The sequence below is a fragment of the Solea solea genome, chromosome 8, assembly GCF_958295425.1.
Source record: "Solea solea chromosome 8, fSolSol10.1, whole genome shotgun sequence".
Lineage (NCBI taxonomy): Eukaryota > Metazoa > Chordata > Actinopteri > Pleuronectiformes > Soleidae > Solea > Solea solea.
Window position 1 is genome coordinate 25,883,363 of NC_081141.1, and position 23,624 is coordinate 25,906,986.

The following is a 23,624-nucleotide window of genomic DNA, read 5'->3' on the forward strand; positions in this document are numbered from 1 at the left end:
ATGACGTAATCGTGTAAACGTGTTTGTCTTTCTGTGCTAATGCGTAGGCGACTAGACACAAGCCAGTGCGTGCTTAGGACCAGCTTCTACTTTCTAATTTGTTCCCTGGGATACAATCATGAAGCCTCTTGACATTTCACATTGTATAAGACTCGTGCCCGATAATGGCGTTGCCGTCATCATATGGAGAGGCGGCAACGAGGCTCCACAGCCATGGTCACTATTGGCTAGTTACTGTGTGTTACTACTAGGTGATGGAGGTGGCAACACGTCCTCAACAACATATAATAAGCTTTCTTCTAAGTTAAGCTTTGTTATTACGGGGTGTCATAGCTACAATTCCACGCTATTGGCTACTCTATTACTCTATATGCAAGCTTTTATAGGGCCCTAAACTCAATTTGATTTGGGGGGCCTTCCTTCCACCACCTTGTAGTAGCCTGTGCTTGACAATTATTGATATAAATGTAACAAGCACTATGCATTGCATTGATTATAGGTGCGTTATTGGCACCAAGCCAGCGTCACTCTAATTTTAACCTAATTTTAAGGGCAGTAAAATGACAAAAGGGACCTACGCTTCATTTGCACTTCCGTATTCAAAGTGAAACACTAAGTGTGGTGATAATGAAACTCGAATTAAACAAGCAAACCAGTATAATGACTGCAACCAGCGCGTCGCAGCCAGTTTTCACTGAGAAATATGCAAATATGCAGAATCAACGAGAGCTCTGAGAGCCGTGTTATGGCCGACTTTAAGGATTCACGGGGGATTTTAACAGATTTAAACAGGTTGCGAGGGAAAATGACACAGAACACGGCAAATCAACAAGTTTGTTTCAAAGAACTGTTCAGTTGTACTGAGCCTGGTAACAAAAAAAAAAAAGAGAGAGCGCATCTTTTATTCATGTTCAGTCGTCGAGGTGTCAAGAGTTTTGTCAAGTCTCTCATTGTTCCGTTAACGTTGTCCCTGTGAAACTGTCTGTCTCCATCTCTTTGGTTAAACATTACCTCCAGGCACACACGCTGAGACAGAGACAGGGATGGAGGGAAGGACAGACAGATAGAGAGGAAGTGCTTCCCTTAATCCTCTCATTATTAGACAAACATGGCCTTTTACCAAAAAGAGCATGAGAAGAAAGCAGTGTAGAGGGAGAGAGAGAGTGACTGAGGAGGCAGCGGGGGGTGCAGCGGTGGTGTTGGTGGTGCGGCGGTGTACCTGTGTGCAGAAAGGTGTGCAGTCCATCATCTTCAGACAGGCAGACGGGGCTGTCTGGGGAGTTTATTTTTACCTTGTAAGAGAAGTCTGGATCAGCTGCAGCAGGCTGGGAGCATCTTTCAGGGAGGGGGGTGGTGGGGGTGGTGGGGGTGGTGGGGGTGGTGGGGGTGGTGGGGTTTGAGGACAGCTGCTGTCCCGGTGTGACCATCTTTCACGCCTGACAATACACATTCATCGACAAGTACACACAGACAAACACACACACTCAGACAAATCAATCAGGCTTCAGGTCAAACCATGAGCTGCTGTGTCCTGCGTCATCTTAAGTTTTCCATAACCAGACAATAATACATGTGTGTTTTAAGATAAAATACAAAATTAACTCAACTCATTAATGTAGGAAAATAAACTACTGTATTATTTTTTTTTAAATACTGAAAATATGGAACTCTTCTACACTAATGGTCAGAATTCTGAGATTAAAGTCTTTTTTCTCAGAATTCTGACTTTCTTTCCATTCTGACTTTTTCTTTAATCTCAGAATTCTAGACTTTATTCTGAGATTAAAACATCAGAATTCTGATTTTAATCTCAGAAGTCTATCTTTAATGAAAACCTCAGCATCTTCAGGTCTGCGTCCTGTCGTTTAGACAGCGCCACTGTGTTGTATGGTCTCCACCCACTCAACAATGATGGACCCCCCGATGTTTAAACACATCCACATTCTCTACCTTTACTCCTTGCATCTTCACCGTACCACCTGTCTCATTTGCTGCCATATGATATGGCTGGTCAGATATTTATTGCACTAACAAGCAGCGGAGCAGGTGTACCTTAAAAAAGTGGCAAGCGAGTGCACGTTGTTACAGCGGACGTCTCTCTCTTCAGGACACCGCTAAATCTACAGGGTGCCACTCAGAGTCTGTGTGGTCTACTATCGATCTCGTGCGGATCAGTGTCTATCTTGTACTTATAGACCAGTAAATCCCACCACCCTCTCAAGTTTCTGTTGGTACGAGCACAGACACACTGGGGGGAGGAATTGATTAACTCATCGAGTCTGTAATTAATTTGTACTGTGAGCAAAGCCATCGTGGGGGGGGGGGGGGGGGTGGGGGGGGGGAGTCCATCTAGAGCAGGACTATGTGGTGTTCCGCAGCGTCGTCCCCACTAAGGATGCTCCTGTGATGATTGTTCTTCACGCGAGGGGGGATTTATTTTAAGACAGAGTTTGATTTGAGTCGTTTTGTTCAATAAGATACACACAAATCGGTGCAATTAAATAAAAAAAAGTTCACTTAAATTCATTCGCGTTACAAATTATGAAAATAATGATGATGATGATGGTGCAATATTATTATTTAACTAGGAAATTTCATTGGTGTCAGTGATACAGTATGTGTATGATGAAGGAGTATTTAGACAAAATAATATTTGGGTGAAATTAACCTTTGAGAACTTAGACAAATTACATTTTTTATAGAATAAGTCTTTAAAAGGATAAATATTTAGACAGCGTTTTTAACAAATGAAGTATTTACACACAGTGATATTTGGGTAGAATGAACCTTTAAAACTAAGACTTAAAACTGACTCTTTCAGCTGGTTGTAAGTGCCCATCCCATAATAATATGAAATGTGTACATAGACATTTTTCAGATATTTTTGAAAAGACTTGTCTGTTATAGATTTAGATTAGTGCTCCACAGTTGGTGTGTGTGTGTGGGGGGGTGTGTGTGTGTGTGTGGGTGTGTGTCTGTGTGTGTGTGTGAGAGACGTTGTGTTCCTGGATTTCAAACAGACGCTGAAGTTCTCTCACTTCACTGCACATCAGTTTGTCCTGGAGCTGCTCAGAGAATCATATCTATACGTGGTCCTCCTCCTTCTTCTTCTGTCGTCTATTTTAGGACTCTTTTTAAACTCCCTTTTAGGTATGGATTTATCTTAAGTGTGGATTTGGGAGAGTCAATGTATCGCAAAGCTGTTCTGTCTTACTCTAACAGTGGAAACGGAACAGGGAATTTCAAACGCTTCATTTTTGTCTGCTTATGAAATCAGCATGTATACATTTGTCCTACATAGAGCTGATCCCCCAAAGTGTTTCTTTGTCACTTTATATTATTTACTACGAGTTGCATTTCTTTAACAGCAAATCCTATTTAATTACTGTCCCAGTATTGTTTTATAATAAATCACAGTTTTTTTTTACTGCACATTCACGGTTGCCATATACCACTGTGCTCTAGCAATATTTTCTTGCATGAATAACACATTTAGCTGTAGAAATCGCATAAAACACCAAAAGGAAATTGTATTATTCTGCGAATTAACACAGTTGACGGCTGTGAAGTGAAATTTATAGTTAAAACCTGTGAAATCCTGGAGATAATTGGAGAGTGTGCAGTTTGTAACGTGTATCACTGACTGTTGTTCTTTGTTTCTGTGCAGGTTAGCTCTGTATGTGTACGAGTACCTGCTGCATGTAGGAGCACAGAAGTCAGCACAGACCTTTCTGTCAGAGGTAAGTCTTTGTTTATGTTTGTTTGTTTGTTTGTTTGTTTGTTTGTTTGTGAGTGCAGGACCTTTGGCAGTTTTTTAACCTCATGCACTGTGTCCACTGTCCAGCAGTTAATGAATGAATTAGACACGGGTCATTGAAATTGAATTCTGTGCAAGGAAGAAGTTAAGTTGATATTAGGGTAAATGTCTCCCTTGTTTGTTACGACGCCACCTACTGTTTCCCGCCCTGCATTACTTCATGTGGACACTGTCTCGCTCTCTCTCTCTGAAGTTGACGTGATTTTCCGTGCAGATTAATGAGCGAGTAAAGTTAAACGAGAGAGCAAATGACAACGTGATGCCTGGGAAATTAAAATTCCAAGATCTATGTCTCACCATAGACAAATTACAAAAGACTGACATTGTCCAAGATCCCAAAAAGGACAGTCACGTGTCCTGATGCATAGCATGCTGCAAATCAATAACATGGACGAAGCGTCTCTTACAAGCTGCCCTCCCATCCTACGCTGTGTCAGCACATTCTGTCCTTGAATATGAGGGAAATTGGTCCCTGAAAAGTCCTTGAATTCAATGTCCAGAAGTCTTGAGTCGTCTTGTCTCGGTTTTAATTCTCCTGCGTTCTTTTCCTGTGAGCTTCAGTCTAATTCTGCCGAGGTAAAAAGGTGACGGGGTGAACGTGAGGTGAGCTGATTCCAGTGCTTCGCCTTCAATGACAGTAAATTACAGTGTGGAAGACAGTGGCTCGAGGCGTGTTGTACACAGGCCAGAAGAGGAGAACAAAGAGAGGGGGATGGAAAAGGTTACATCATCAGCTGGCACCAATTCTCTAACTTAGTGTGTATTTGTGCACACACACACACACACCTTAGCTTCTCTTTCCTCTTTGTCCTATCACTTGCTCTCTCTTCCGCAGATGTGAGAGATGAAAAGGATAGGCGGTGTCATGTTCAAGTGTGGGAACACATTAGCTAAGAGAGCAACAAGTATAAACAGAGCTGCTTGTATACAAGACGCATGCACGTACACACGCGCTCACGCCGGGCAGAGCACTCGACGATAATGCGGCTCTTTCTGGAAACACGGTGTTAAAAAGGGCCTGTTATCCTCCTTTTTGTTATCATCCACATCTGTTTACAGTGTATCCTCAGGAAACAAGAGCCCAGAAAGATGAGTCACGCATGAGACGCACAAATATAACACAATATAAACACCAAATCATGGACGGTGAAGGCTCACACAAATCATAATGAAAACACACTGGGTACCCGGGGCAGCAGGAAGTGATTATTCTACTGTATGTCAAATAGGGCAGAACAATTAATGGAAATTGTATATGTAAATGTTTGTTAAAGCCTATAATGTGTGTCAAAATATCATCATTTTAGATGAATTATTGACTACACACTGAAGAGAACATCTTTGTTTCTCACAGATCTGCACACAGTCATCACTGTAAATATGTGTTTTGGAATACAAATGAGAATAATGATGTAAACATTAAATGGTAAATAGTCTGTATTTATACCACTCAAAGCTGCTTGACTCTACAGGAACAAAAAACACTTCAAAATAAAACAGGAAACAAGGAACTAAAAAAACCTAGTGTGAAGAAAACAGAACAAAAAGTCCAAACAGAATAATACTTCAACGAAAAGCGCTCATTGGTTATTGCGGAGTTCTGCTCACGTCCCAATCTACTAAAACCCAGTCATTCGGCAGTTGAATGCTCAACAAATGCTGGTCTGATAGTTTTTCAGATGAAGGAAGCAGCAAACAAATAATGTTACATCATCCACAACTAAAATCACCAAAGGTTACAAACTGCAGCCATCTACTGTACATCTGCCAGCAATCACACAAAAGAGATCTCACTTTATTTTAGATGAAGGTGAATGAATGAACCTGGCAGACCACAGGAAGACAGGATATGCGGGCACAGTCAGTGCTATTTTCCCAGATGAATTGCAGGGGGGGTAAAAAAAAAAAAAAGAAGAAGAAGAGTGTCCTGAGATGAACTCCCTACAGTCGTGTTTGGACGGAGAAGTTTAGGGATGAGATGCCTGCGCTGCAGCCTTTGTACCATTTGAGCAATTACGTGAGAGCACATCAATCTCTGTCACGGTGTATATGGAAACTGCCTCCTGCCTATAATGTTTCAAGTTAAGCAACGGCTTTACAAGAACCGCTGAAGAAAAGTATGTTGGATAAACAAAGAGACAGCAGTTCCTGATTCTCAACCCAACCAACCCCCCCCCCCCTTCAAGAAAACTTCAAAGCACGGCATTCCTTTCTAAAGTCACTGTGTCTGATGTGCAGCTGAGGTCAGGACGGTCTGATTGTAAGTGCAGTGATTCACCGTTTCCTGTTGTTTTTGTGCCTGTTGGCGCTGCCAGGCGAGCAGGTGGCACAGTAGTCTTGCTCTTCTTACCCACGTGAGATATTTCAGCGAGGTGGGGAATTAAAGAAGACGTGAACGTGAGATGACTCGAAACCCGAGAACGGTTAAAAAGAGTGATGCAAGTCTGTTTATGGAGAGCGGAGGCAGACTAAACACCCAGACGTCGTCTGATAGGACGTCGTCTGGCTGCTGCACACAGCTGCTGTTCAGGCTGTGACATTGTGTGCAAACATAAATGTGTCCCTGCTGTGGGTGACGTCAGCGCTTGTGTTAGTCACCGACCTTGGCCAAGGTGTTAAGGCGCCACAATGCTTCATCCAAGTCGCTCGTCAGATGGTTAAAACACACATTTAATGCTGAAATTCAACATTGGGTCATTGTTTCTGCTACTGTTGATTTTTTTTTTTCTTGCGTTATTTCCCCTTTTAAATCGTATTAAAATAAAGACTTTAGCCTGCCCCACACTAGACCAGGATTTGGCCAGATTTCTGTTCCTGGCTTCTGATTTCAGGCTGATTTAAACAGATTGTCAGGCTTGTCATGACCAAGAAAACTGGTTGTGTTTCATTGTTGTCTTGTGGTTTCCTCTTTTATTTTGAAATTTCACTCATTTCAGGTAACTTGCCTCGGCTTCATTCATTTCCATTCATTTGGACACCTTAAACCATGGGTGTCCAACTCATTTTAGTTCAGGGGCCACATGCCGGACCAGTAAAATAACAGCATAATAACCTATAAACAACAATGACTTCAAATGTTTCCCCTTTGTTTTACATTTTTTTTACATCTTTTTTACGAAACATAATATGAACAAACTGAAATTTCATCCTGCAGGCCGGTTTGGACCCTCTGGTGGACCGGTCTGGCCCACGGGCAGTATGTTTGACACCCCTGCCCTAAACAAAGTATTATCCTTCACTTTAACCACAGCCAGTTATTGCCTAACACTAACCACAATTCCAATCATAGTCCTAAACTTGGCCAGTTCCTCAGAGATGAGGTTCTGCCTCGTTAGGACCAGGTTTTGGTCTCATGATGACTTCTGGTCCTGACAAGGTCAGTGTTCATGCCAGAAAAGGAAACACACACATACACACATGTCCACGTTCTTGTGAATAGACAAGCTTTCCACTCCACACACCATCAGCTCACTTATCCACTTATATGAATCCATGGCGTGAGAGTCATAATATAATAATTACATAATGGCGGTTGTTATAGGAATTCCCTCGCACCCTCGTAAAGCATATCATTTTAGATGTCGGATATGTTTTTAATGCTTGAAACGTGTCGAAAGCCTCTCACACTCTCGCTCTCCTCCTCCTCTGCAGATCCGATGGGAGAAGAACATCACACTCGGAGAACCTCCGGGGTTCCTGCACTCGTGGTGGTGGTGAGTCTAATTGCCTCGCGTAATGACTCTTCTTCCTGCTGTTTTTCATCGCTCACATTATTGAATTAATTATCATTCTTGCTCCTTCTCCTCCCGTTTTCCTTTATTATCATCCGCCGTCATTGCTCCCAAACGCGGCTCCTCGCCGTTGCTGTTTACAAATTGTAACACCTAAAGTCATCTATTGCAATATTGATAATATAATCATTCTTATTGCCTTGGATGCTGGATTACGACAGTGTTGTTCCTCGTAATTCCCCTGACTCTGTGTGTTTGTGTGTGTGTATTGCAGTGTTTTCTGGGACCTGTACTGTGCCGCTCCAGAGAGACGAGACACATGTGAACACTCCAGCGAGGCCAAGGCCTTCCATGACTACGTGAGTCTTCTGTCAACATTCTCTGATTATGGTTTAAATATAAACAAATGTCTGTTTCACATTCAAATCATTGTCAAATGATTAAGGATTGAGTCTATCAGCTCCACATGAGCTCGTGTTGGACAACAGTTGATTTGTTTTTATGTCGTGAAGGACGAGGGCAACGGCAACGTTGTGCTATTTAAGCAGACAGGGTGGGGTGGGACTGAAAACACACAAAAACAAGCACCCCCAAAAAAGTGAATCATGGACATCATGAGTAGTTTGACCGGATAAACCCTGCACTGCTGGTGTATACACACAAGCACTCCCTCTGTCAGGACTGATAGTATTGCTTGACAGAACCTGTCAACACGTCAAAAAAAATTTGTTTCTGTGATCATGGGCGAACAATGACAGGAGTTTGAGAAGAACAGGCCACACATTTAAAACCATAAAACAATAAACGTAACATTGTTTGGTCAAGATTTAAGAGATTAAAGGTTTATTTAGCTGCTTATAAAGAAAACACTACTCAGTTACAAATATTATGGTACTGTGATAATATTTGAAATTGGGAACAATCATAGTTCTAACTCTTGTTATAAGGATCATTGTATGTATCTCCTGCTGCAAGGAAGGACTTTTTGAATAACGGTGCTTTTTCCACTATATAGTACGGTGATCTGTGGATCTACTCCTGTAAAAGTGTTTGTATTCTTTTTTTCTATCACTGTTTTGCCTGAACACGTCGTCTCATTGTCAGCGTGACTCCACTTCTCATGCTTCAGCTCCAGTTACGGGAACGAATAGTGGCCGGAGTTTTTCGATAAACTGGTGACTAAGAGAGAAGGAAGTGTGGCTCTTCTCTGCACAGGAAGTTGCGATGAGTGGGGGTGGTGGGTGGGTGGGTGTATCGGTGGGTGTATGAGGGTAGTTGTGGTGTGTTCTTCACTCTCTCCTTCTTGTTATATTGTTGTTTTCCCTCTGTAGCCTGAAGTCTGACTCATCACATTTGTCTGTACTGTGGTTTATTGAGATGTATTGTTGGAAGTGCACAGGTCAGGGGTTTCTGCCTACCCCAGCAGGATCCTCCCCTCCTCTGGTCTCTCTTTCTCTTTCTCTCTCCTTCTCTGCGGTTCCTCACTCTTTGCTCCAGGCTCTCACTGCTGCAGAGCTTGGTGGGGGCTCTCGTCTCTCTTCTCTTTTATGTTTTTGCAGTAGGTGTGTGTGTGTGTGTGTGTGTGTGTGTGTGTGTGTGCGCGCACTTGTTGTGTACACGTGTGTGTGTGTGTCCGTCTGGGTGTGCGTATGCAGGTGATGCTGCTGATGCCGTCTATGATGATGATGATGATGATGATGATCGTGGTGATGAATGGGCGCGCTGAGAGTGAGGCAGTTATGGGATGATGTCATCCCCGACTCTGAGGACGGGAGCTGGAGGGCAGCACGACCTCAGACGAGAGAGAGAGAGGGAGAGAGACACACACACACACACACACACACACACACATGGAAAGAGTAGAAAGAGGGAGGAAAAAAAACAAGGAGAGCTTGGAGATGGATGGACGGAAGGACGACTCAAAAGAGAAAGACAAACAGCTCAACACTTTTATCTCATTATTAGTCTGAAGCACATCTTAACCATATGTACAGAGGCGATAACAATGTGCGTTATCGAGTGTTTTACATCCTTTTTTTTTCATTACAATCTATAGGCAATCAGATTAAATGATTATTTTTGCCATTTACCCAGTCTTGTATGAAGTACCTAAAAGGGATACTTGAGTAAAAATACAAGAATCTCACCAGACAAGTTGAAGTCACTTTTTTTTTTACAATATTACGTAAAAGTCTTAAAGTATATAACATTTACTGAACTTAAGTATCTGATATTAAAATTAAAGTTTTAGAAGTAACAGTATTTAAAAGTGGTAGACTTCTGCACAATTATTGCTACTCCATTAATAGAACATTAGAATTATAAGAAGTAGAAAAAATGGACACAAAACGAACTCCTCAAGATTTCAAAATTCATTACAGTTTTTCCAATCCTACGTCACTTAGGCTGTTTAAACCTCTATTTCCCTGTAAATGGAAACTTAATTAACAAAATTGACATCATGTTCTTTTGAAGACGACCTTAAACTCGTCATTGAGACCATTAACTCCTCAGGAAAATGTTGTTGTAAATCAAAGGAGAAGTCGACTCATTTTTCCCGTAGACTTCATTTCAATCACATTTCATGCATCAAGTGGAGTCGCCCCATAATGGCCCACTGCTACTTCCATCCTACGTCCTGGGCTTCACTTTTTTAAACCCGGAAGACTGTGTCCATTTTTTAGATGACAACAGCAGCTACCTTGTTTCCTCTCATCGGATCCGAGTCAAATCACCTGAGACATCACTGGGAGTATAATATCCTCAGCAGAGGCCACCAGAAACATCGTATTCTTGCATCTACTGCGGGGATGTAATCAGACAATTCTAATTAGACCAATTGTAATTAGAACAAGGTCATTTTCAATCAACTGTTGCAACGCTGTGCTGCGTCTCAGGATCCAATCAGAGGTACTATAGTACCCACATGTCTGCCACTCAATTAAAAACCAAACGAGGGGGCAACTGTGGTGGACCTGGTTTGAGGCTGGTGTCTCACTTTGAGCCTCATGACTTTGAGATTTGACGCAGATTTTAATCAGAGATTTTAATGCTTATTATTATTATATCCAGAGAGCTAATGAATCACTGACGTCCTAATTAACACAGGGGACGCGTAGAAGCTCACTCACGTCAACTTTGTTTATCCCTCCTTTTCCATTGATGGGATCATGTGACTTATCTCCAGTAGATAATTTCTGATTTAAAGAGACGTTTTTTACAGTGTAGCGTGTGAGGATGGTCTTCAAGGACATTATTACAGTAATCTAATGTTAAAGTGGAAAGGGAAGAAACGACTGATGAACAAAGTGGGATGCAGTGCTATTGATTTCCGTCGTCAGACAAAGCTTTTCAGGCATCAGAAAGACCGTTTACAGTTCTGTTAAGTGCTTTGTAAATTGCGTTCTCTATACCGAACGAGCAGTCTCCATTTGCGAGAGGCCATGAAGTCGTAAAATCAAGTTATTTTTAAACGCTCGTGCTTGACCTGGAAATGGCCTCGTTTGGAGACAGAAGTCAGAAGTTGCTGTTGCTTTGCCGTCTTTAAAGTACGAGATATCAGACCAGGCGAGACGGGCCAGATGTTTGCTGACAGTGTCTTTGGTTTGAAACTTTCTAAGTTCCTCAGACATCCATCTGAATCTGTCCCTCACATATTGTTCTTTTCCTTTAGTAATTAGGGCCACATGTAAAAAAAAAAAAAAGAAAAAAGATCAGATTAAAGTAATTTCTGACTCTGATCTCAGAATTCTTACTTTTTTCCTCATAATTCTGATTTGTCTCATAATTCTGAGATTAAAGTCATTTTTCCTCATAATTCTGGCTTTAATCTCATAATTCGACTTTTTTCTAATCATTCTGATTTAAATCTCATAATTCAGATTTTTTCCTCGTAATTCTGACTTTATCTCACAATGATGACTTTTTCTCATAATTATGAATTTTTTCTCTTTTTCTTTTTTCTCATTATTCTGAGATTAAAGTCCTTTTTTCCTCATAATTCTGATTTTTTCCTCTTAATTCTGACTTTTTTCCTCATAATTATGACATTTTTCTTCATAATTCTGACTTTTTTCCTCATAATTATGACTTTTTCCCTTATAATTATGACTTTTTTCTTCATAATTCTGACTTTAATCTCATAATTCTGACTTTTTTCCTCATAATTATGACATTTTTCTTCATAATTCTGACTGTTTTCCTCATAATTCAGACTTTTTTCTTCATAATTATGACTTTAATCTCATAATTATGACTTTTTTCCTCATAATTATGACTCAGAATTCATGCTGTTTTATTAACTTTCTTTCAATTTTTTTTTCTTTTACACATGGCCCTAATAATCTTCCGTAATACTGTAGTTGATTTCTGAAACTGCGTACTTATTTTTGTCCTCGTTAACTCCTGCGATCTTTCACAAACACGAGCAAATTAAAGCAGAGCAACAGAGAACCAAGACGGCATGAAAGTGCTCGTGAGACGGACGTGTGGAAACAACATTAGCAGCATTTACTCGACTGCACCGTGACATTTAGACCCTTGAAAAAAGTGTTTGCTGTACTGAAAACCGCTCCATTTAATTGAAATACTAACGTCTCCTCCGCATAAACTGTGTGGAGTTCATCGGCGCCCGATTGTGTGTGTTTCTGTCTCAGTGAATTCTTTATAAAAGTTCTGGTAGAGACGGTTTTGTTTGAGAACTAACACCTGACTCCTGAGAGCAGGAGATCATCAGCGTCCAACAGTCGTGGTTGTGCTGTGCAGCCTCGAGATAAGAACGTACTTTTCAACTGAAAACTCAAAAAGACTGTTGTGACTCAGTCATCTAGCCTGAACATGTACAGTTACCGTTGTCTCACCGTGACACGTTCATCTAAACACAATGGAGTCTCAGAGATGTTAGAGCAACTGTTGTTGATACACACTCATACTGAGGAGACAGAAAAGTTCTCATAATATTAATATTAATATTAATGTTCATAAGTTCACGTTGTGTTGAAAACGTAGAACGAAACATGATTCATCTATTAATGTTATGATAATTTCATAAAATTTACAAAAAAGTGAGAAGTTAGTCAGATATTTAAGAAGAAGCGGATAAACACGTTTTTAAAAGGTTTTTAAATGTTAACTTTACTATGGCGGAACTAAAATCTGCAAATTGTTTTAATCAACTTATCATTTAGTGTGGACAAAGTTTAGTTTAGTTTAAAATGTAGGTAATCCCCATCACCACAGGACTGTATATAACGAAGGGAATCCTATAGAAAGAGTGGAAAAGGTGAAGAAAATGGAAATAAAAACAAAAACAAATGTGATATTGCCCTTATTTTTAAAAATATGGACAAATGTACAAAGTTGTGATGTTTTGCAGTAATAATACACTGGCCCCTTTTTACACCAACATTTCCAGTAATTCCCAGTAATCTGTGTGGTTTGCGTTTCCACGGCACCTCAAAGTTCTTGGTCCTGCTGAACCTCCTCCAGCAAATACGCTGAAAAGATCCTGGACCTCATCGTCCGTTAACCTGTCATACGTCGTACTTTTCTTTTGCTCCATATTTTTGAAATGACTGATATCTTCTTTTAAAGGTCAAGTTTAAGCCCCGCCCTTCTAGAGTTCCTGGTAATCTGAAAAGTCCCTAGTCGTGAGAAGGTACTTTTTTGGGTGAAAGTTTGGGGTTGAGAGAAAGTTTTTCCCCAGTAATTTCAAGGTTCTGAGAAAAGTTCCTGCAGTGGAAAAGTGGGCTCATGTGTATTATTTCTCTGTCACTCTGTCACATCCATAATAATGTATCTAACCCTCTTGAGTTTGGTGTAGTTTGGTTACCACAGATACCAAAACCCTGTGAAACCAGCTGATTTAGTTAAAACCGGCAGAAAAGAGAGAGGTTGGTTGACAGATGGGTGAACTGGAGGCTGAGCAGCAAACATGAAACACGCGACAGAAGAGCAGCAGTGTCACCGGCATGAATGAAAACACGGGGAACCTGGTGTCGTTGTGTGTCCTCTCTGTGGGAGACAGCAGGCACGCGGCAGTTAGAGGGATGAAGAGGAGATGAAGAGGAGATGAAGAGGCAGTGCCAGGAGCAAAAAAAAAAAAAAAACAATGCCATTTTCAAGCTGCCAGATCAGATCTTACATGCATACATACTGTCACTCTCTGGCATTCACTCTGTTTAACGACAAAAAACAAACAGCCCATTCTCTTCCCTTTGCGCGGCCAAAAGCACACAAACACACACATTTGTAAATAAGTAAAACTGATTTAGTCAAGTGCATCCTGTTGACACTGTCTCATCCTGTCTTTAACCCTCTTGTGACCATCATGATAATCTCTGTATATAATAATAATAAGCATTATTCAACAACAGTTTCGGGATTACAGTACTGAGAAGCTGACATCAAAACGTGTGACTGTATTTTTTTTGGCATTTCCATGCCCCAACTGTTCTTTTTTCTAGATTAGGTTTAGGGTGAGCCAGGGTTACTTGTGCTGCATGGAAAGAAAATACTGTAATCTTTCAATTTTTAATTATTCCAGTTTAATTTCCTTGCACCAGTGCCAATGACGGCAATGTGGCTCGACCTTTTCTCACTTAGCTTTCTTCTTGTACTCGGCAAATATAAAAGGCAGATTAGCGTGAAATTCGCTGATGGCGTTAATGCTCCCTGGACTTGCTTTTTCTGTTTTGAGGCCACTTTGTACACAAAATGATCACAACGTACAGCAAACAAGCCACTTTGAGTTTCCAGTCGTAGTCTTCTACTGCGACAATACAGCTGCAACTAAACATGGTTTTATTTCCCCAAATTGAATGATCAGAATACAATAATTGTCTATAATGTCTCTGTAAACTACAGAGATAAACAGAAGAAAAACCTTAATGTCACTGAAACCTTTTTTTCCAAATTGTACCCGAAATCACAAATAAATCAGGAAATCTCATCGCACATAATCTACTTTCAAAGTTAGCTAAATGTGTTGAAGAATAATGTTAAGTAAGAAATTCTGTCATTTCTGTGGTGAGAAAAATGCAGTGCCAACAAAAGGTAACGTCACCTCTTACTTTAACCAACTTTAACCCGTAAAAGGGCCAGAAAATGTCCTGTGAGTTAAGTGCTTTGGCTCATTTTTCCAGAATAACTTCAATATCTGGAAGGTATTCACAATTTACTGCATGTTAAAGTGGTGTATTAACAGTTCAAAATGAAGAAAAACAAAAAAAATCACTGTAGTTGTACATGAACACCAGATTTTTGCGTGTTAAATTAGAAATGTGAGCAGTGTAAGACATATTTTTGTCTCAATATCTAAAAACAGGAGGTTTTTTTTTACTCTAATTTGCCATCGTCCTGCAACAGCTGCTATTGAAATTACCGTAATAACCATGTTGGTTCTTTGACGTGCAACTTCTCAGCTTTCAGAAACCGCTGCGTCATTACGGTGATGTAAAGTTTCACTTGTGCAAACGTGTTTCATGAGTTAACATAGTTTCTCTTAACAGAAAAGCAAAGTTATTTGAATTGAACGATCCGTGTCTGAAACGTAGCTGGCAATAAATAAATGACTTTAATCTATTTGGAAAGCAAACTGTAATGATTATATACATATATATATATACATATATATATATATATATATAAAATGGCATATATTTTACAATGTTTGGGAAAGATGCTCCTTAAATTTGATCGTGGATAATCATCAACCGTGAAATATGAACCTGTAACTGTGTGTGTGTGTGTGTGAGCATAAAGAGACGGAGCACATAGGACAGAGACAACCTAGAAACAGAGACTCTGCTGGCTACAAGCGTTGTGGGTAACAAGCTGATTCCAACCAGTAGAGAACCAATGGGGGTTGGGGAGACCCCCAGTCTGTTTCCAGGGAAACAGAGAGCTCTCTTTTCTCTGTCTTCTTCTTCTTCTTCCCTGGCAATGTCTCTCTCTCTCTCACACACACACAAACTATTCCATGTTCCTTCCCAGCCGTGTTGAGGAGGAGGAGGAGGGAGATGTGGAGGTGACTCACTGTAACATCATTGCCATGGCGATGAAGAGCCAGCTGACTGAAGGTGGACTGAAGGGAGAAAAAGAACAGTTTAGCAGAGATGAAGGTGGTTGTCGTGTCAGTGTTGGGCACAAAAGTCGGACTCGACACTACAGTCCCTTCTGTTTCTGTCTCTTTCCTCTTCTTCATCACCATCCCACCATTCCTCCTGGTTTTTTTTGTCCCCTTCGCATTCCTCTTCATGCCTCTTCATTGTTTTCCTTCATTATCCGCCGGCCTGTTGCACTTAGCCGTCTGCTCCCCGAGGAATCGATGTTCCAGCGGGCCTGTTGTGCTGAGTCATGTCGCATGCGTGTCTGGACATGCCGAGGCCATGTGCTCATGTGCTGTTAACATATGTACGCACGCCTTCTCATTATGCAGCGGGCATGCAAAGACAAGGGTGCTGAAGGGAAAGGTTAACCAAGGGCAGAGGGAAGATAAGAGGATGTGAGAGTGAGAACACGCTCTGACAGAGACGCACGACCAGAGGAGACTTGATGTCTTTTGTACTGATGATGGAAACAATAACTGTGCCACTTTATTAGTGACACATGTGCGGCTGCTTGTTCATGCGAATATTTATTCAGCCAATCGAGACGAGATGTCAAAGCAGGCATCAGGAAGATGATGTAAGCAGTTGCGGAAGGTCTAATCCTAATCTATTGAGATTTTAGACGTTTTCCTGGTAATTGTTGGAGATGAACCCACGTCTTTTTAACTGATCTACAGCGGAGAGCGGCAGGGATTCTGCCTGTGCCGTGGCGAGGCTGAGGCGAGTAGAGCCGAGTGTTGCGTGTGACGTCAGAGAGGTGCGAAGGTGGAGCATGAAGTGATGTGTGTAGCTTACATTAGCGAGCCGCAGGTGTATATCTCTTGTCACCCTGCATATTTCGAGTTATTCCTCTTGTTGTGAGAGCTGCACAATGATAAGAGACGCTGTGATTCCAGGCTGTCCAGGCATGTGGGAGCAGGCGGACGTGAGACACATTGGCGACGCTGTGCGGATCGGAGCGCAGCGCAACCCTTCTGCAGCGTGTCCGTTCCACAGCCAGTGTATTTCGGGGGTGGCAACATTGCAACCTCAACCAGAGGAGGAAAACGTATACGCTGCTCTTTACAATCAAGGCCTTGTTAGGTAGTTTACCCATGTATATATCTAGCCTCTTATCATATGAACTGAAAAATGAGCTTCAAAACATACTTTCACTCGAGAAACTGCCTTCTTTAAACACCTTCAAAGGCGTTTTATGGAGCGTCATGAAAGAAACGGAGCCTTTTTTTGAGGGCCTCGGTTTAAGGATCTTGTTGGTATGACTTTATTTTATTATGTCTCTCTTTAACTACTTCCCTTTAGCTTGTATATTCCGTTGTGAGTTGTGTATCTGAATTTGTTTTGTCTTCCACTGTAACTATTTGTACTATTTGTGCTGCTATCTTGACCCGGGGACTCCCTGGAAGAAGAGATATTGTATCTCAATGGGAGCTTCCTGGCTAAATAAAGGATAAACAAAAACAAATAAACCCTGGGATTATCATCAATCCTGACTGAGGAAGCAGAGGACGATAGATTGGGAAAGTTCTGACCCATGTGTTGTGATCTGTCAGGAAAAGAGAGGACGTTAAAGCCGCGATCTGACGACACAAATCCAGGCGATTTAGTCGTGACCGATTCCGAATGTTGGGAACGATGAGCGGACGTGTCGTGTGACACAACTGAAGAACAGAGATTTGGCATCTGGGACACTCCACGACAATAAGTCCAGCATATTTTTTCCATTTCTTTTAGCAGCTGGAGTCGATTTTGATTAACGCTACCTCCTTTCATTTCCTATTTCCTCTCTCTCCCGGTTAAAGTGTGTACCTGAATGTCCTCTCTCTCTCTCCTGACTCAGTCGGGAGGAAAATTGTGGAACTGCTGTTGTGCGTTTACACAGCAGCAACCCCACAGGTCATGTGTGAAAGGGATTACAGTGAATGATCCAGAGATTGACTGTAGAAGTGGAGGGAGGGAGGGGAGGGAGGGAGGGGAGGGGCAACGTGGTGAAAATGCTGACACAATCACACTTGCACGTTATCTCTTTGACCCCAACTAACCTCTCTCTGTATTTCTTTTGCTGCTGTAGACGCCCACAGCTCTTATCTCTTACTGTCTCTTGTGTCTGGCCTTCCAGCACTCGAAGAGCAGCGAGACGAGACAGATGAGAGCGACTTCTCACAAGCTCTTCGTGTAGGCTTGGATTGGATTGATGAGTTATGTCTGTGTGTTTTAAAATATATTCTGCAAGATCAAAAATACCATCAGATATTATTGCCTTCATTTCTATCTGTGTTTTTTATGCTTCCACTGGGTTGCAGTGTGTGGCATCTGGTGCAGCTCTGTGTCTGCTGTGGAGCTTCTGTTATTGTTAAACATAGAGTTCTGCCTTTGAGAATCGTACAAATATACGTTTGTATACTCCAAATACTTCCCAGTACTCAACTATAACAGGACTCACTATGAAGCTTCTCACCCATTGGTCCTGACACACATGCAGTGTGGACCAGAGTTTTTAAATGGAACTGAAGCCAGCTGCAACTGTTTTTGGAGTTCTAAAAGGCTGGGAAAAGATGAACAACAGGTGTATCCAGAGCAGATTTTTTCTAGATAACGAAAACTGAGTAGTATGGATGTAAACTAATGTTGCTATAGCTATAAAGCTACGCTAATTGGCCAGATTTCGGTTCCGATCTGGCCCTTCCCACAATCTTGGAGGCCTTCTGATTTGAGGCACTGCCCACAGTGTGGCAACGATGAAAGTGAAGCCCGTCCCGAGAACTAACTGATGATGTGACGTTCCGCTGTAGCCACGTTAAACCCTGCATGTTTCTGTGAGATCCAAATCCCTTGGAATCCCCTCCCTGAAGTGGTTTGATTAAACGCCTGTGGTGTGTGCTTTTGGTCTGTGGGGTCCCAGGTATTTAAAATCTCTAGTGTGGAGCAGGCTTGTTGTGATGACACGCACATTCCTGAAGGGATGTTCCATTCCACAGAGGTAGACTTTAACCACTACCCCTTGTAACTCAGTTCTGGGCGGGTTTAAAAATGTGGGACCGGGTCTAAATCATGCTCTGTGTCTTTCCCTCCCCTCCCTCCCCCGTTCCTCTGCTCCGTGTTCAGTCCATCTCACTTATCTCTCCCAGTGTCATTGCACCATGTGAGATAGTGGCGGGAGAAGTGTTGCTCTATCATTTTCAGCTGTGTGTGTGTGTGTGTGTGTGTATCTGACGGAGCATCAGCTCGCGGCTCCGCCTCACGTATTATACGGCTCCTCGCAGGGACGTCTACGAGGGTCGATAATGACATCGGTGATAGAGGAAACACAGCTGCCACGGCCGCTGATTTCACCCCCCACCTGTAATCACGCAGTGAGGCTAAGAAGATGAGTGTGATGCTGCCACTTTACCTGCTGGTGATTACAGGTGGAATAAAGGAACGCTGTAGTGTGGATGCTCATAGTGATTAAGACGGGAAAGATTGATGGTTAATCCATTTGTTCCTCTTATTCTTTTACATATTGTACTTGTTCTTAACTGTAGTTAACGTCAAGGCCGCTGGTCAGACGCTGCTTGATGTTGGGGGAACAAACAATATTTGACCCTCGCTCTGTGAAAGTGTAATTATAGAGGACGTTGTTGCACAGTTTGTGTCCTTGTGTGAATTATGTGGAAATCCTTGGGAGGTGGACAATGAACTCCAGTCGAGACGGAAGAATTATTATTATTATTTGGACTGTGTTTAATTCTGTAGGAAAGCAGTGTTCAGTAATAGGCAGAGAAAATCTCCTCATAATGTCTCAGTAGTGGGGTTAAGATCAGATTCAGTGTGGTTATATTCAAGCCTCCGCGTTTTATCAATAAGTATATTGTAACATAAAATAGAGCACTTTACACGCACATTTAAAATGAACATCTTAGGCTACAATTACTTTTAATGAATGTATTATGTTATAGCATAAAGAAGTACTTTTCCCTGATTTATCACTCTCTTCTCTCTCTCTCTCTCCTCCCGTGTGCGCCAAACGCACTAACTTGAAACGAGCATTAGAATTTATTGAATTGATTGACTACTGAAGTGTTGTCACATGATAATTTATAGCACACAGAATTGATCTTAAATTCCTGCCACCTCTCGTGCCATAGGGGCTACAAATACAAAGGCTCTGACATATTATAGCCTCTGCGTTTGTGGAAATATCCGTTATTTCTCCATCTTTGTAGCTCTTCAGTGCTGTACACAATGTTACGTATTTAGTCAACGGATGTCCACTGCCATAAAACACCAAAAAATAAGAAGTCTTTGCATACTTTAACTTTGAAATCGTTCAAATCTTTGGTGTGAACACACAAGACTACGATCAATAATTCCCATATATATATATTATTGTTTTCATGTGAACATGGAATAGATAAATAATCAGTTCACTTCACTTTATTTCTGAACTTGCAGATCTTTCAACAAGGGCTGAAACAATTACTGGAATAATCGATTATTATGATCAATTTGGGGGGATTTTCAAGATTAAAACATGATTTCTGATCGTTTTAGCTTCTCAAATGTGAATATTTTCTGTTTTCTTTGCTTCATGCAACAAAGAAATCATTAAAAACTGAATCATTTTCATTTATGGACAAAACAAGACATTTAAGGACATCATCATTTCCAGGTTTGACAAACACTGATCAGTATTTTTCAGACCAAACGATTGCTCGAATAGTGAATGAATATATATGAATATAATCGTTAGCTGCAGCTCTACTTTAAACATAATGCACGTGGTTATTACAGCTGGACTCTATGTTGTATTTGAAAGGTTTGGCTTCAAAACAAAGTGTGTAATTTACAGATTAAAATGAACATTAGGCCTGTATTCTGACTGGCTGACACTGTATAGTTACACATTAAATGTCCCGATATTGCTTTACATAAACATTTACATATATATATGTACATATTAGCTGCTATACTCTCAGATCAAAGACACACCACACTGTATTTCCCACAGTTAACAGATAAACACACGGTTCTACTGATAATGGCGTGTTTTGTTGCTCGACAGCAGAGATGTGGAGTGTGTGGACGGAGTGAAACACACACAGACAACATTTTTCCCCACACTCCTCGCTGTGTTTTGCTGCAGCGTGTGTTTTGGTGAAGATGTGAGATTTTAAAGAGATTTTAAAGTCCTGTCTGCCTTGAAATTGAAAAGTGAGTTTTGGCCCAGGATTGGACAGTGGTGCATGTTGATCTCTCTCTCTCTCTGTCTCTCTGTCTCTCTCTCCCTCGCTCTGCTCACCACGGGAGACTGTGAATAATAAATGGTCATCTCTGTGCTGCTCAAACATGCTTCCTCCTGTCTGTTTTCTTTCTTTCTTTCTTTCTTTCTTTTTTTCTTTCTTCTTACTGTTTACTTGTAAACACCACTTCTGAGTTCGTATACAGATGTAGACGACTCTTTTGGGAGTTACTGACAAACTACAAAACCCGTGCACAGACAGACGTGGATGCGGATATCAATTCCCTTCTTGTGTTTTCCACATTCATACTTTTAATGCACATGTTAATGTGTGTTTTGTTCGTTCTAGTCCTCATTTTCTGACATTTGGGTTTTGTTTTAGGGTCTTGTGTGTGTGTGTGTGTATATATCGTGTCTGTAGTTGTGATGCCACAGTTAGAGGCCAAGGTGCCGGAGAGATGCATTATGTCAGTGAGTGCACTCATTGTTCAGGAAGTGGACTAATGGCATTTGAGAGAGGATGGAGGGAGCTGGAAAGACAGAGGGAGAGGGAGGAGGAGGAGGAGGAGGAGGAGGAGGAGGTTCCTTCCTGTGTGGTGTGTCATTTGTAGATCCTGTTGTTCAGCATGTGACCCTCAGACTCAGTGTTGAAATGACAGGTTTTCAAACTTGCAGCTCAAGCTGTAATTCTTTTCTTTTTGCTCTACAGCGTTCGTTGCCTTTTCCCCCCCAAAGAAAAGATGTTAAAACCAGTCAGTGGTCATAGTTCCACCTTAGTTGGAAACAAAGAAAGTGTTCCATTCTAATTTTAAAATAATGTTAATGTTAATGTCTCTGTTCTGGTGTTATTCTACATGTGTCTTTGTACGTTCCATTAATGACTAGGAAGGAACCAAAAGAGCATTTTCTGAACATTGGAACTCAATGCCAAGCCCACTCATGCTTTACCAAAGAAGAATCTTTTAAAAAGCAGTGCTTTGTATTTTGGTTTGAAAGTGAGGGTTTTTTTTCTTTTACTGCAGCAGGATGTTGTTCATGTTGGATTCACTGGAAATAACTGACAGTATTGGCCATGCGCTTTGTTCAAATTCAAGTTCAACTTGAAAAAAAAAAAAAAACCTGGCTCATGGAGATAACATTGAAATACATGAATTGTTGAGAATAGGGCTGAAATCAAGGATTATTCTCATCATCGGTCAATCTGTCCTCGTTTGGTCCATAAAATGTAAGAAATCCTGGAAAGTATGAAATTGTTTTGTCCACAAACCAATATTAATCAGTTTTCATGATTTCTTTGTTATATTGAACAAATAAACCAGAACATCGTCACAATTAATAAGCTGAAAAACCAGAAAGCTTTTTTTTAATTATTAAATAAAACACAAAATCACAATGTAAGCAAGCAAGCAACAAATTAAAGTGCTTGTCATAAGTGTGTGCAAAGGTATGAGAGCGTTGTAAAGTAAAGCAGGTGTTTTTATTTAAGGTGTTTGGATAAAAAGTCTGACAAAAAGTGAGATCAGTTCACTGAAAAACAAGACAAAGTTGATTTGTGTGAGAAGTGAAGTGAAGGAGGAGGAGGTGGTAGAAACCGAGGTTGAGAGAGATGGAGAGAAAGAGAGGGAGAGACGGCCTGAGAGAGGGAGGAGATGGACACAGACAGCCTTTTGAGATTCCACTCACGCATCTCTGAATGTCTCAGTCTCTGAAGTATTGAATGAAAATTACTCCCCACCTTCTCTCTATCTCTCTCCCTCTTTATTTCTATCTATCTATCTATCTATCCCTCTATCTCCCTCTCCCTCTCTCTACATGCACACAGTGTACATCTGCATGCATTAGGCACACGCATTAGTGGAGAACACAATCAGCAAACATATAGGGATAAGAGAGTTAGTGACTTATCTCATTAAGTATTACTGAGCCCTTTAGTCTGATGGGATTAGTGTAGTGAGAATGCAACGTGTAGAAAGTCTGATTAGGATGCAAAGTAGTAAACGGCGGTGAAATTGCACAACATTTCAGAAAGAAAAAAAAAAAAGTCCACTGCCGCTTCAGCAGTTTCTGTGCTCCCTACAGCATTTTTTAAACACTTTACATGAAAGTGTTTTCTCTAATGAGACGACTCTTTTCAACGCTCACAGGTTTTAATATGTGTCAATAAATTGTGCATGCGCTTTTTGGAATGCTTCTGTTTTCAACCAGTGTTCGTCGTTTTCTTCACATAAAAAAAAACCCCCACAATTAACTAGTTTCTTTGACTTTGACTCGGGAGCAAAGTCAATCTTAAATAGGTGCTGTTAATACGTAAATATAACTATATTTATAATCTGTTTATACCACTTTACATACCACATCTATATATACACACAATTGAATTAAACGTTACCTTAAGAGACCTTTTTTGTTATTGTTTGTCTTTAGTTTATTTTTCCCCAGCATGATGGACAAATAATGATAGATAGATAGATAGATAGATAGATAGATAGATAGATAGATAGATAGATAGATAGATAGATAGATAGATAATGGATAAAAATAATGGTCAAACTTAATTCGGTTTCCGCCTTTAGTGATTTTAGTTCAAAAGAGTTTTCACCCATAGACCATATAATAGACCATAGTCCATATACAAAATATGTACATAGGTTTCCAGGTTCCTCCTGAAGCCAACCAGGGAAAAAAAATAATATATTGAATAGCCACTAGAGACAAGATGTCTGTTTTAATGGTGGTCTACAGGGAAA

At 40.9% G+C, this 23,624-nt stretch overlaps 1 protein-coding gene across 2 annotated transcripts in view; it reads left to right on the forward strand.

Moving 5' to 3' along the window:
* Positions 1–23,624, forward strand: part of ssbp2b (single stranded DNA binding protein 2b) — a 94,223-nt gene that overhangs the window by 56,126 nt on the left and 14,473 nt on the right. For both annotated transcript variants that reach the window (XM_058636216.1, XM_058636215.1), the window contains 3 exons: positions 3,668–3,740; positions 7,469–7,530; positions 7,823–7,907. In XM_058636216.1, coding sequence (XP_058492199.1) covers positions 3,668–3,740; positions 7,469–7,530; positions 7,823–7,907 — 220 coding nt within the window. The remainder of the gene's footprint in view (positions 1–3,667; positions 3,741–7,468; positions 7,531–7,822; positions 7,908–23,624) is intronic.